This window comes from Sebastes fasciatus, unplaced genomic scaffold (genome assembly GCF_043250625.1).
Source record: "Sebastes fasciatus isolate fSebFas1 unplaced genomic scaffold, fSebFas1.pri Scaffold_35, whole genome shotgun sequence".
Classification (NCBI taxonomy): Eukaryota; Metazoa; Chordata; class Actinopteri; order Perciformes; family Sebastidae; genus Sebastes; species Sebastes fasciatus.
The window spans coordinates 12,501-25,000 of record NW_027428202.1 but is presented as its reverse complement, the minus strand read 5'-3'; the positions used below and the strand labels follow the sequence as shown (position 1 = coordinate 25,000).

The 12,500-nt window shown below is 49.5% G+C and overlaps 1 protein-coding gene and 1 long non-coding RNA gene across 6 annotated transcripts; one reads left to right on the top strand and one right to left on the bottom strand.

The window, feature by feature from the left end:
• Positions 1-3,564: 3,564 nt before the first annotated feature.
• Positions 3,565-12,248, bottom strand: tfr2 (transferrin receptor 2). Of its 5 annotated transcripts, none has more exons than XM_074628451.1 (17): positions 12,081-12,246; positions 10,996-11,185; positions 10,714-10,897; positions 9,321-9,461; positions 8,188-8,296; positions 7,784-8,026; positions 7,540-7,679; positions 7,294-7,469; positions 6,627-6,746; positions 6,342-6,424; positions 6,160-6,223; positions 5,995-6,062; positions 5,829-5,899; positions 5,665-5,749; positions 5,301-5,573; positions 4,096-4,236; positions 3,565-4,008 (listed from the first exon to the last, which is right to left on the bottom strand). In XM_074628451.1, the coding sequence occupies exons 1-17, from the start codon at positions 12,108-12,110 to the stop codon at positions 3,754-3,756; spliced, it is 2,373 nt and encodes a 790-aa protein (XP_074484552.1). In that variant the 5' UTR covers positions 12,111-12,246; the 3' UTR covers positions 3,565-3,753. The 5 variants fall into 5 exon arrangements, with proteins under 5 accessions (XP_074484552.1, XP_074484553.1, XP_074484554.1 ...); XM_074628452.1 differs by having other exon boundaries at positions 5,349-5,573; positions 12,081-12,239; XM_074628453.1 differs by lacking the exon at positions 4,096-4,236 and having other exon boundaries at positions 5,349-5,573; positions 12,081-12,248.
• LOC141763744 (uncharacterized) lies at positions 4,223-4,734 on the top strand. Its single transcript, XR_012593148.1, has 2 exons — positions 4,223-4,405; positions 4,482-4,734. It is a non-coding gene; the product is annotated as an uncharacterized LOC141763744 (long non-coding RNA).
• Positions 12,249-12,500: the final 252 nt, after the last annotated feature.

Below are 12,500 nucleotides of genomic sequence, written 5' to 3'. Positions count from 1 at the left end.
TGTGTCCTGTGTCCTGAGTCCTGAGTCCTGTGTCCTGTGTCCTGTGTCCTGAGTCCTGTGTCCTGAGTCCTGTGTTGAGGACGTCCTGACGTCTCATCTCTCTCCAGACCAGCTAGCTAAGCTAAGCTAAGCTAAGCTAAGCTAAGCTAGGCTAGGCTACATCTCAACAACCGTCTCCAGTGATCGCTGCTCCTGTGCGGCGTACCTCAGGCGGGGATCGAACCCGCGGTGGAACCTCCGTCTCTACGCCGGCGGTCGGCGTCCTGAACCACCGGAGCATCTGTAGCGCCGAGAGACACGACGAAGCCGAGAGACCAAGAGGGACACTTTGTTAACTACGCTAGCTAACACATACTAAAACATTAGCTTAGCATGTTAACTACGCTAGCTCACACATACAAAAACATTAGCTTAGCATGTTGACTATGCTAGCTAACATCCATTAGCTTAGCATGTTGACTATGCTAGCTAACACATACTAAAACATTAGCTTAGCATGTTAACTACGCTAGCTCACACATACAAAAACATTAGCTTAGCATGTTGACTATGCTAGCTAACACATACTAAAACATTAGCTTAGCATGTTAACTACGCTAGCTAACACATACTAAAACATTAGCTTAGCATGTTAACTATGCTAGCTCACACATACAAAAACATTAGCTTAGCATGTTAACTACGCTAGCTCACACATACAAAAACATTAGCTTAGCATGTTGACTATGCTAGCTAACATCCATTAGCTTAGCATGTTGACTATGCTAGCTAACACATACAAAAACATTAGCTTAGCATGTTAACTACGCTAGCTCACACATACAAAAACATTAGCTTAGCATGTTGACTATGCTAGCTAACACATACTAAAACATTAGCTTAGCATGTTAACTACGCTAGCTAACACATACTAAAACATTAGCTTAGCATGTTAACTATGCTAGCTCACACATACAAAAACATTAGCTTAGCATGTTAACTACGCTAGCTCACACATACAAAAACATTAGCTTAGCATGTTGACTATGCTAGCTAACATCCATTAGCTTAGCATGTTGACTATGCTAGCTAACACATACTAAAACATTAGCTTAGCATGTTAACTACGCTAGCTCACACATACAAAAACATTAGCTTAGCATGTTGACTATGCTAGCTAACATCCATTAGCTTAGCATGTTGACTATGCTAGCTAACATCCATGGTATCTAGTTGGTGTCTAGTTGGTATCTAGTTGGTATCTAGTTGGTGTCTAGTTGGTATCTAGTTGGTGTCTAGTTGGTATCTAGTTGGTGTCTAGTTGGTATCTAGTTGGTGTCTAGTTGGTGTCTAGTTGGTATCTAATTGGTATCTAGTTGGTGTCTAGTTGGTATCTAGTTGGTGTCTAGTTGGTATCTAGTTGGTGTCTAGTTGGTGTCTAGTTGGTATCTAGTTGGTGTCTAGTTGGTGTCTAGTTGGTATCTAATTGGTGTCTAGTTGGTATCTAGTTGGTGTCTAGTTGGTGTCTAGTTGGTGTCTAGTTAGTATCTAGTTGGTATCTAGTTGGTGTCTAGTTGGTATCTAGTTGGTATCTAGTTGGTGTCTAGTTGGTATCTAATTGGTGTCTAGTTGGTATCTAGTTGGTGTCTAGTTGGTGTCTAGTTGGTGTCTAGTTAGTATCTAGTTGGTATCTAGTTGGTGTCTAGTTGGTATCTAGTTGGTGTCTAGTTGGTATCTAATTGGTGTCTAGTTGGTATCTAGTTGGTGTCTAGTTAGTATCTAGTTGGTGTCTAGTTGGTATTTAATTGGTTTCTAGTTGGTGTCTAGTTGGTGTCTAGTTGGTGTCTAGTTGGTATCTAGTTGGTGTCTAGTTGGTATCTAATTGGTGTCTAGTTGGTATCTAGTTGGTGTCTAGTTGGTGTCTAGTTGGTGTCTAGTTAGTATCTAGTTGGTGTCTAGTTGGTATCTAATTGGTGTCTAGTTGGTGTCTAGTTGGTATCTAGTTGGTGTCTAGTTGGTGTCTAGTTGGTGTCTAGTTGGTATCTAGTTGGTGTCTAGTTGGTGTCTAGTTGGTGTCTAGTTGGTGTCTAGTTGGTGTCTAGTTGGTATCTAGTTGGTGTCTAGTTGGTATCTAGTTGGTGTCTAGTTGGTATCTAGTTGGTATCTAGTTGGTGTCTAGTTGGTATCTAGTTGGTGTCTAGTTGGTATCTAGTTGGTGTCTAGTTGGTGTCTAGTTGGTGTCTAGTTGGTATCTAATTGGTGTCTAGTTGGTGTCTAGTTGGTATCTAGTTGGTGTCTAGTTGGTGTCTAGTTGGTGTCTAGTTGGTATCTAGTTGGTGTCTAGTTGGTGTCTAGTTGGTGTCTAGTTGGTATCTAGTTGGTGTCTAGTTGGTATCTAGTTGGTGTCTAGTTGGTGTCTAGTTGGTGTCTAGTTGGTATCTAGTTGGTGTCTAGTTGGTGTCTAGTTGGTATCTAGTTGGTATCTAGTTGGTGTCTAGTTGGTGTCTAGTTGACCTGTCCAGCTCTTCATTGAACAGACATGCTGACAGATATCAGCTGTTAGCTCTTACCTGGTGAACACCTGATCCAGCACCTGTTGGTGTGTGGGGTTTCCTCCTCACAGCTGCAGGGGCCACACAGACTCAGTAGAGTCACACTTCACCTTCAGATATAAACATTATCTACTCATTATATCAGTGAGTGTTCGTGGTGTGACGAGGCGTCTGCTGATACACAGTACTAGTAGTACTACTATCAGTACTGCTATCAGTACTAGTAGTACTGATAGCAGTACTAGTACTGTGTATCAGTGAGTGTTCGTGGTGTGACGAGTCTGCTGATACACAGTACTAGTAGTACTACTATCAGTACTGCTATCAGTACTAGTAGTACTGATAGCAGTACTAGTACTGCTATCAGTACTACTAGTACTGATAGCAGTACTAGTAGTACTGCGTATCAGTGAGTGTTCGTGGTGTGACGAGGCGTCTGCTCTATAAAACGAAGCCCAGACAGGTGGGCGGCGGCTCCCTCCACCTTACGGTCTGACCACAGCGACCACAGGCTGTGATGTCACGCCGCGTCCTGCCACTCCTGCGATGTGATTGGTCGCTTCTCGAGGTCAGAGCAATCTAAATACGAGCCCGACCCGCTTTGCTCTGTTACTATGGTTACAGATGATATTACTGCAGCTGGATCGAGCAGAACACCAGGACTGTGTGAGTACAAAAACTTCTACCCTATACTAATACTACTACTAATAGTTTATAGAACATGTTAACATTCAGCATGTTGTAAATAAATTCATCTTAAATAAACTTTAAATAAATTCTAAATAAAGTTGAATGAAAGTTAAATGTTAAATGAATGTTAGATAAATGTTAAATAAATGAACTAAATCAGAGCCCTCAGGTCGGCCTGCAGCCTGAGACACAGGAAACACCCTCCACAGTAAAAGTCTGTCTGGGACCTCGTTAAGGAGCTTTAACGAGGCTGCGTCTCCCACGCCGTCCTCGCTGTTACAGCTCCTGATGATGTCACTCACTCTGAAGCTCAAAGGTCAGACAGAAAATACAGAAACAGATATTATAGTAGTACATGAAATACTTTAATAATGAAGTATTAATACATCAAATCAGTCACATGACTTCAAGTAAAGACAGAATGATGTCATCACTCACTACCTTTACTTTATTATCACTAAGTAGCAGTAGTACTAGTAGTAGTAGTAGTAGTAGTACTAGTAGTAGTACTAGTGGTGGTACTAGGTGTGTGTCAGTGTGTGTAAGCGTGTGTGTTGTGGATGCTCCACACGTCCCCGTTGAGGGCGTTGGCGGCGCCCTGCAGCGTCCAGGTGAAGAAGGCGAGCTGCCGTCTGAAGCGTTTCTCGTCGAAGCGTTCGGGGTCAGAGGTCAGCAGGGTCAGGTGCTCAGTGAGTGCGCTCAGCGTGTGGTCGCCACGGCCGTGGATCACGTGACGGAACGGCGTCTCCACCACCGACACGTACTGAGACAGGAAGTAGTATTCCACCTGCGGGACAGACACATGATGCTAATGTTGTAGCAGCTAGCAGTAGCAGCTAGCAGTAGCAGCTAGCAGCATTAGCGGTACTCGTACCCTCATGATGCGAGTGTTGTAGCAGCGAGCGGCGGTGGGGTCGTGCAGGTCGCTGTAGTCGATGGCTCTCTGCAGCGTCTCGGCTGCTCGGCTGTAATCTCCTCTGGCGCTGAAAACCCACTGAGGAGACAAACCTCTGGACTGAAGACAGAGGACGGAGACTTTGTTAGACATTAACGTGTTGAGAAGACAAAACAAAGACACGTTCACCGACTTCTCTCGTCTGCTGGCTGAACGAATGTTAACGTGTTGTGATCAACCAAACGAGCTAACTGGAAGAGGGAACCAGAGAGATGACCACTTCCTGTTAGTGGAGGGAACCAGAGAGATGATCACTTCCTGTTAGTGGAGGGAACCAGAGAGATGATCACTTCCTGTTAGTGGAGGGAACCAGGGAGATGATCACTTCCTGTTAGTGGAGGGAACCAGAGAGATGATCACTTCCTGTTAGTGGAGGAACCAGAGAGATGATCACTTCCTGTTAGTGGAGGAACCAGGGAGATGATCACTTCCTGTTAGTGGAGGAACCAGAGAGATGATCACTTCCTGTTAGTGGAGGAACCAGAGAGATGATCACTTCCTGTTAGTGGAGGGAACCAGAGATGATCACTTCCTGTTAGTGGAGGGAACCAGAGAGATGATCACTTCCTGTTAGTGGAGGGAACCAGGAAGATGATCACTTCCTGTTAGTGGAGGGAACCAGAGAGATGATCACTTCCTGTTAGTGGAGGGAACCAGGGAGATGACCACTTCCTGTTAGTGGAGGGAACCAGGGAGATGACCACTTCCTGTTAGTGGAGGGAACCAGAGAGATGATCACTTCCTGTTAGTGGAGGGAACCAGGGAGATGACCACTTCCTGTTAGTGGAGGGAACCAGGGAGATGATCACTTCCTGTTAGTGGAGGGAACCAGGAAGATGATCACTTCCTGTTAGTGGAGGGAACCAGGGAGATGACCACTTCCTGTTAGTGGAGGGAACCAGAGAGATGATCACTTCCTGTTAGTGGAGGGAACCAGAGAGAAGATCACTTCCTGTTAGTGGAGGAACCAGAGAGATGATCACTTCCTGTTAGTGGAGGAACCAGAGAGATGATCACTTCCTGTTAGTGGAGGGAACCAGAGTGATGATCACTTCCTGGTTGGACTACAGAAATACGTCCTCCCTGGCCGACCTGGTTGGACCTATAGAGGAACTGTAACACACCTGTGCGCGCCCCCAGTGATCCAGGTGAGGTGAGAGAGCGTGGCGTACCTGCAGCTCAGCAGAGTGCTTGTTGAGCAGAGCGCTGAACTGCAGCACTGTCTGAGCGTAGGAAGTGATGCGTAGCGGCAGGATGTGGTCGTGGGCCAATCGGAGCACCATCTCCCCCACCAGCTCCCCTAAGCTCCGCCCCGTGACCCCCAGACGACCCCCCAGCACTTCCTGTAGGCGGGAGACGCTGTCCAACGGCGTGTTGACGAACGGGTAGGCTCGCTCCTGAGCGGACAGGGACAGATGTGAGGACATGTACCTGTACCAGGAACACCTGGAGCAGCAGCAGTGTGTGTGTGGATGGGCGGTGGGTTACCTCGGTGAACCTGAGCTCCACAGCTGGAACACCTGCGAACGCCGTGAAGCTGTACGCACCACTGTTGAGATACAACGGCTTCATTCTGAGGACGACATGGTTCATGGGTCAGGTTAGTGTTGTTCTCTTCATTCACTCATTCATGTGATTGTTGAGTGTCTCACATCCTCCAGCTGCCTCCCTCTCTCTCCGCCTGGCTGTAGATGGTCTGACCTGCATGTTTAGGATGCTCCACCTTCCACACATTAACAGACAGAACGTCAGATAGAACGTCAAATAGAACGTCAGGTAGAACATCTACTCACACGTTATAACCATAACCATGTTGACCTGTCTGATGGCAGCGTCCAGCAGGTCGACCAGCAGAGGACTGGTGTACGCCGACAGGACGTCGTCACCTGCAGACGGACGGACAGACAGACGGTTGGACACTTCATCTCTTTCAGTGGTTGACACATTAGCGAAGGTCTGCTGTGATTGGCTGGGAGCTGTTACCCATGACTGCCTGGTCCAGACTGAAGTAGGCTACAGCCTTCAGGTGGAGCATGGACAGGTAACCCTGGCAAACAGAGGTCAGAGGTCAGAGGTCGGGGCGAGACTTGAATGTATTGTTATGTTGGCATTTCTGAAAGTCTTTGTTAAATCTTTCTTCCTCTGGGGTGTCTGATTGGACGAACCTCCAGCCACTCAGTCGCTCCGACGTTCCCGAAATCTCCAGCGTCCCAGCTGACGAACAGCAAACTCCGTCTGGGGCTGAAACCTGAACACATGAAGACGCTGCTGCTAGTACTTCCTGTCAACGACCACGCTGACACTCAACACTGCTGCTAGTACTTCCTGTCAACGACCACGCTGAGACCCAACACTGCTGCTAGTACTTCCTGTCAACGACCACAGAAACCCCCTTTCCTACACGACTGATGCTAGGACAGGAAGCACACCTGTCTCCAGGTGAGTCTTACCGTTCTTCACCATGGCAGCGAAGGTTCGAGCCAGCTCCAGGAGGATCGCTGTTCCGACTCCAGACTTCACAGCTCCTGGACCCAGCGAGTCCCTCTGAGCTCCCAGGATGATGTACTGGTCTGACAGACAGAGACGGACTGGTTCATCCTCAGTACAGAATCACAGTTCACTATGATCCAGTCTAGAGTCAGAGAGTACCTTAGAGTTCACTATGATCCAGTCTAGAGTCAGAGAGTACCTTAGAGACAGTTCACTATGATCCAGTCTAGAGTCAGAGAGTACCTTAGAGACAGTTCACTGTGATCCAGTCTAGAGTCAGAGAGGACCTTAGAGTTCACTATGATCCAGTCTAGAGTCAGAGAGTACCTTAGAGACAGTTCACTGTGATCCAGTCTAGAGTCAGAGAGTACCTTAGAGACAGTTCACTGTGATCCAGTCTAGAGTCAGAGAGTACCTTAGAGTTCACTATGATCCAGTCTAGAGTCAGAGAGTACCTTAGAGACAGTTCACTGTGATCCAGTCTAGAGTCAGAGAGTACCTTAGAGACAGTTCACTATGATCCAGTCTAGAGTCAGAGAGTACCTTAGAGACAGGTCACTGTGATCCAGTCTAGAGTCAGAGAGTACCTTAGAGACAGTTCACTGTGATCCAGTCTAGAGTCAGTACCTGGGTCCACTCGGCCCTCCAGAGAGGAGAAGATGTTGTTCAGCAGGACCGGCGTCATGACGTTGTGGACCGACATCTTGACTCTGCGTCCGGAGCTGAACTCTGGACCGACCACGCAGCGCACATACGGCAGCCGACCCCGCCATGACGGAGGGCAGGACGGACCTGACAGCTGGCTGAGACACAGAGACAGCCGGTGAGGTCACTGTAACACCTGAGCAGGTAACCTGAGGGGGCGGGGCTCACCTGAGCAGCTTGGCGGCGACAGTGGCACTGATCGGCAGGGCTGGGATGAGCGGCAGACCGGAGGACTGGATGGGCGGGAACTGAGTGTGATTGAAGGAGGGGAAGCCGGGGGTGAAGGGGTCACCTGACCCCAGGTGGACCTGTGATTGGACGACACAGAGGAGGATGCTGATTGGTCAGGAGCAGCGAGACATGAAACACCTGTGTTTCTATGTGTGCGTGCGTACGTGCGTGTGTGCGTTACGTGTTCAGACACGGCGGTGTGCGTGTTCAGTCCGAGGCGCCGGGGGTCCTGCGGCAGGTCGGCAGGGTCGGGGTAGATCAAAGCTCCACCCGCCCCGCTCCTCTCAGCCAACCAGACCTTTTCAGCAAAACTGACCCCTCCGCCGACGCGCATCACCACCACACAGCCAACCACAGTCACGCCGGCGCTCTTCAGCCAATTAAAGTCCTCCGGGCGGCCGTAGTTGGCGTAGACCACGCCCCCCTGCAGACAGACAGACAGGTACAGTTACCACAACCCATTCTCACCACCAACTCGCCAAATACCGCCGTTTGGTCAGCGCCCCTCGGCGGTGTTTGAGGAGTTGGGAGTGAGAACGTGTTGGTTACCATGGTGACAAACCCATCCCGCCTCCCTCGTCTCACCGTGGTACTTCCTGTGGCGCTGTATGGACAGTAGTCAGACGGGTTGAGTGGAATCTGTTCTGAGATCAGTCCTGCAGAGTCCAGCAGCCACAGAGAGCTCCTCTGAGACCTGCACACAAACCAACAGGCTGTTTCCTCCGTCATCACTCTCCAACCTCTGAATGGTCTCCCTAACCCCTAACCCCCTAACCACTAACCCCTAACCCCTAACCCCTAACCCCTAACCCTAACCCTGACCCTAACCCTCATCACTCTCCAACCTCTGAATGGTCTCCCTAACCCTACCCTAACCCTAACCCCTAACCCCTAACCCCTAAACCCCTAACCCTAACCCTAACCCCTAACCCCTAACCCCTAAACCCCTAACCCTAACCCTAACCCTAACCCTAACCCTAACCCCTAACCCTAACCCCTAACCTCTTACCAATAACCCTAACCAACAGGCTGTTTCCTCCGTCATCACTCTCCAACCTCTGAATGGTCTCCCTAACCCTAACCCCAAACCCTAACCCCTAACCCCTAACCCCTAACCCCTAAACCCCTAACCCTAACCCTAACCCCTAACCCTAACCCCTAACCCCTAAACCCCTAACCCTAACCCTAACCCCAAACCCTAACCCCTAACCCCCTAACCCTAACCCTAACCCCCTAACCCCTAACCCCCTAACCCTAACCCCTAACCCCCTAACCCTAACCCCTAACCCCTAACCCCCTAACCCTAACCCCTAACCCCTAACCCCCTAACCCCTAACCCTAACCCCTAACCCTAACCTTAACCCTAACCCCTAACCCTAACCCTAACCCCTAACCCTAACCCCTAACCCCTAACCCTAACCCTAACCCTAACCCCTAACCCCTAACCCTAACCCCTAACCCTAACCTTAACCCTAACCCCTAACCCTAACCCCTAACCCTAACCCCTAACCCTAACCCCTAACCCCTAACCCTAACCCTAACCCCTAACCCTAACCCCTAACCCCTAACCCCTAACCCTAACCCCTAACCCTAACCCCTAACCCCTAACCCTAACCCCTAACCCTAACCTTAACCCCTAAGCCCTAACCCTAACCCTCATCACTCTCCAACCTCTGAATAGTCTCCCTAGCCCTAACCCTAACCCTGACCCCATCTACCTGTGGGGGAACTGCAGCGTGGCGTACAAAGACTCCGTCCAGGTGTGATCCATCGGCAGCAGTCTGAAGCGACGGAGAACCTCTGAGGCCAGAGACGTTCCGTCTGAGGAACCCGGAGGATGATTCGCTCTGCTGACTCGACTGATGGAGACAAACACAAACACTCTACTGAGAAACCGAAGGTATCAAATCCAGAGCGACTGAACAACGACACTCAGGCTGCTTTCACATCAGGGACCCGGGCCCGGATCCCAGTCCACTTGTCCCCAAAGTCCAGTTGGTTTGTCCTCGGGCACGGCTCGTCGATCCGTACTCGAGTCCAGTCAGACAGCTGATCTCAACATGAACAATTTTACTGATGTGAAAGCTGAGCGGAGAGTACTCGGTACGGATCAAATACCTAATATGAAAACACCCTAATTCTACCTGACCACGGCACCACGACAACAAAACCTGTTCACTCTGCTGAAGAACCCAGAACAGAACTGAATGTTTGGTACCCGCCTGAGGAACCAGAACACACGTATGAGCTCTTGTTTTGGCCAAAAGGACCAAAAACAGAAGTGACTCTCTAGAGGATCTAAAGGTCCTGACGCAGCAGGCCGGCGGTCACCGCATCAGTTAATGAAGAGACTAACAACCTGTTAATCCGTCTGAACGTAGAGGACATCAGTTAATAAAGAGACCAACAACCTGATGACCCGTCTGAACGTAGAGAACATCAGTTAATAAAGAGACCAACAACCTGATGACCCGTCTGAACGTAGAGAACATCAGTTAATAAAGAGACCAACAACCTGATGACCCGTCTGAACGAAGAGAACATCAGTTAATAAAGAGACCATCAACCTGATGACCCGTCTGAACGAAGAGAACATCAGTTAATAAAGAGACCATCAACCCGTTGACCCGTCTGAACGAAGAGAACATCAGTTAATAAAGAGACCATCAACCTGATGACCCGTCTGAACGTAGAGAACATCAGTTAATAAAGAGACCAACAACCTGTTGACCCGTCTGAACGTAGAGAACATCAGTTAATAAAGAGACCAACAACCTGATGACCCGTCTGAACGTAGAGAACATCAGTTAATAAAGAGACCAACGACCTGTTGACCCGTCTGAACGTAGAGAACATCAGTTAATAAAGAGACCAACAACCTGATGACCCGTCTGAACGTAGAGAACATCAGTTAATAAAGAGACCAACGACCTGTTGACCCGTCTGAACGTAGAGAACATCAGTTAATAAAGAGACCAACAACCTGTTGACCCGTCTGAACGTAGAGAACATCAGTTAATAAAGAGACCAACGACCTGTTGACCCGTCTGAACGTAGAGAACATCAGTTAATAAAGACTTGTGGATGAATCGTGTGTAACCAGTGAACCACCTGACTGTGTTGTGGATATCTTCATCCTGCAGCAGCCTCCTCATCATCACCCTCAGCTCTCCCAGGTAAAGCCCCGCCCCTCCCTCTGCAGGTGGTTTGGCCCCGCCCCCCTGCTCCTCATCCTCCTCCCCCACCTGGGAGCAGTGGTACCGCCCACCAAACACGGCGTAGGCCAATAGGAACGCTGAGAGAGAGAGACAGACCACGCCCATTTTAATCACATGATCAAGCTAATCAATGAAAGGTGTGTTAATGTGTGTGTGTGTGTGTGTGTGTGTGTACCTGTGGCGAAGACGACCACGCTGCACAAACACAGGAACACGCCAGCTCCCCGGTAACCTTGGCGATACCGCTGCACCAATGCTGTGATGTCAGTGCTCGGCCCGGCCTCCTCGTCGGATGTCACAAACCTCATCTCCACCCTCTGAGCTCCTCCCGCCTCGTCATCCTCGGCCACGCCCACTGAGGAAGACTGGGGGGATGGGGGGTTGGGGGGCGAGAGTCGTAACCATGGTTACAGGTCAGAGGGGGAGGAGCTTGTCTCCATACTCTCAGACAGACTCACGGACGCTGAGGCCGCGAGGGCTTCGGGCTGTATCCCTGTCAGATCGTCTTTATGCACACGTTCTATAAGTCCACATTTCTGCAGTAAGTCCCAAACCCCGGTCCAGACGGCCCGACCCGCATCCGGCCCGACACGCCTCCGGCCCGACACGCCTCCGGCCCGACCCGCCTCCGGCCCGACCCCCCCCGGCCCGACCCACCCGCCTCCGACCCGACACGCCTCCGGCCCAACCCGCCTCCGGCCCGACCCGCCTCCGGCCCGACCCGACCCGCCTCCGGCCCGGCCAAACCCGCCTCCGGCCCGGTCAAACCCGCCTCCGGCCCGACCCAACCCGCCTCCGGCCCGACACGCCTCCGGTCCAACCTGCCTCCAGCCCGACCCGCCTCCGGCCCAACCCGCAACCGACGCGACCCGCCTCCGGCCCCGACACGCCTCTGGCCCCAACCCGCCTCCGGTCCGACCCGCCTCCGGCCTGAACCGCCTCGGGCCCGACACACCTCCGGCCCGATCTCATTCCCAGAGCGTCAAATGCCGACGCTCCGTCACGCCCGTCGGCGTTTGGTACCGCTGCACACGGCACCCTTTAGCGCCGCCAAAGAGTCTAGAAGCAAAGGGACGAAACTCTGGTGCTTTTACGACAGCAGCCACTAGATGGCGCTGCGATAGCGCTGCCGTCATGTTGGACTGAAAACTCTTATTATATCTATAATATCTTATTGTTCAGCGGAGGTCATTTCAGTAGAATACGACAATAGAATAGAAATGATTCAGTTTTACTGACGGGGGGGACACGAGGTCTCACCTGTGTCAGACGAGTCCTGATGGCGTCCATGGCGTCCTGCAGACGGACAGTTTCAGTCACACTCAAACTAAAGAGAAAGTAACGCAAATAAAAACTAAAGAATAACGTGACATAACAATAACAATGATTTATGATTAATTATAACATTATTCCCCTTTAGTCACAAAATAAAATATATATCTGAGTCAAGAAAACAAAAAGGTTGTTTTCTTCCTCTTTTCTTATTTTCTGTTATGAAAAGTAAATCCATAAAGTCCCATTTATTATTATTATTATTATTAATATTATTATTATTATTATTATCATTATTATTGTTATCATCATTTTATATTATGATAATAATAATAATAATTATTATTATTTTATTATTATCATTATTTTAATGATTATGATTATTATTTTATACTTTTATTACTATTA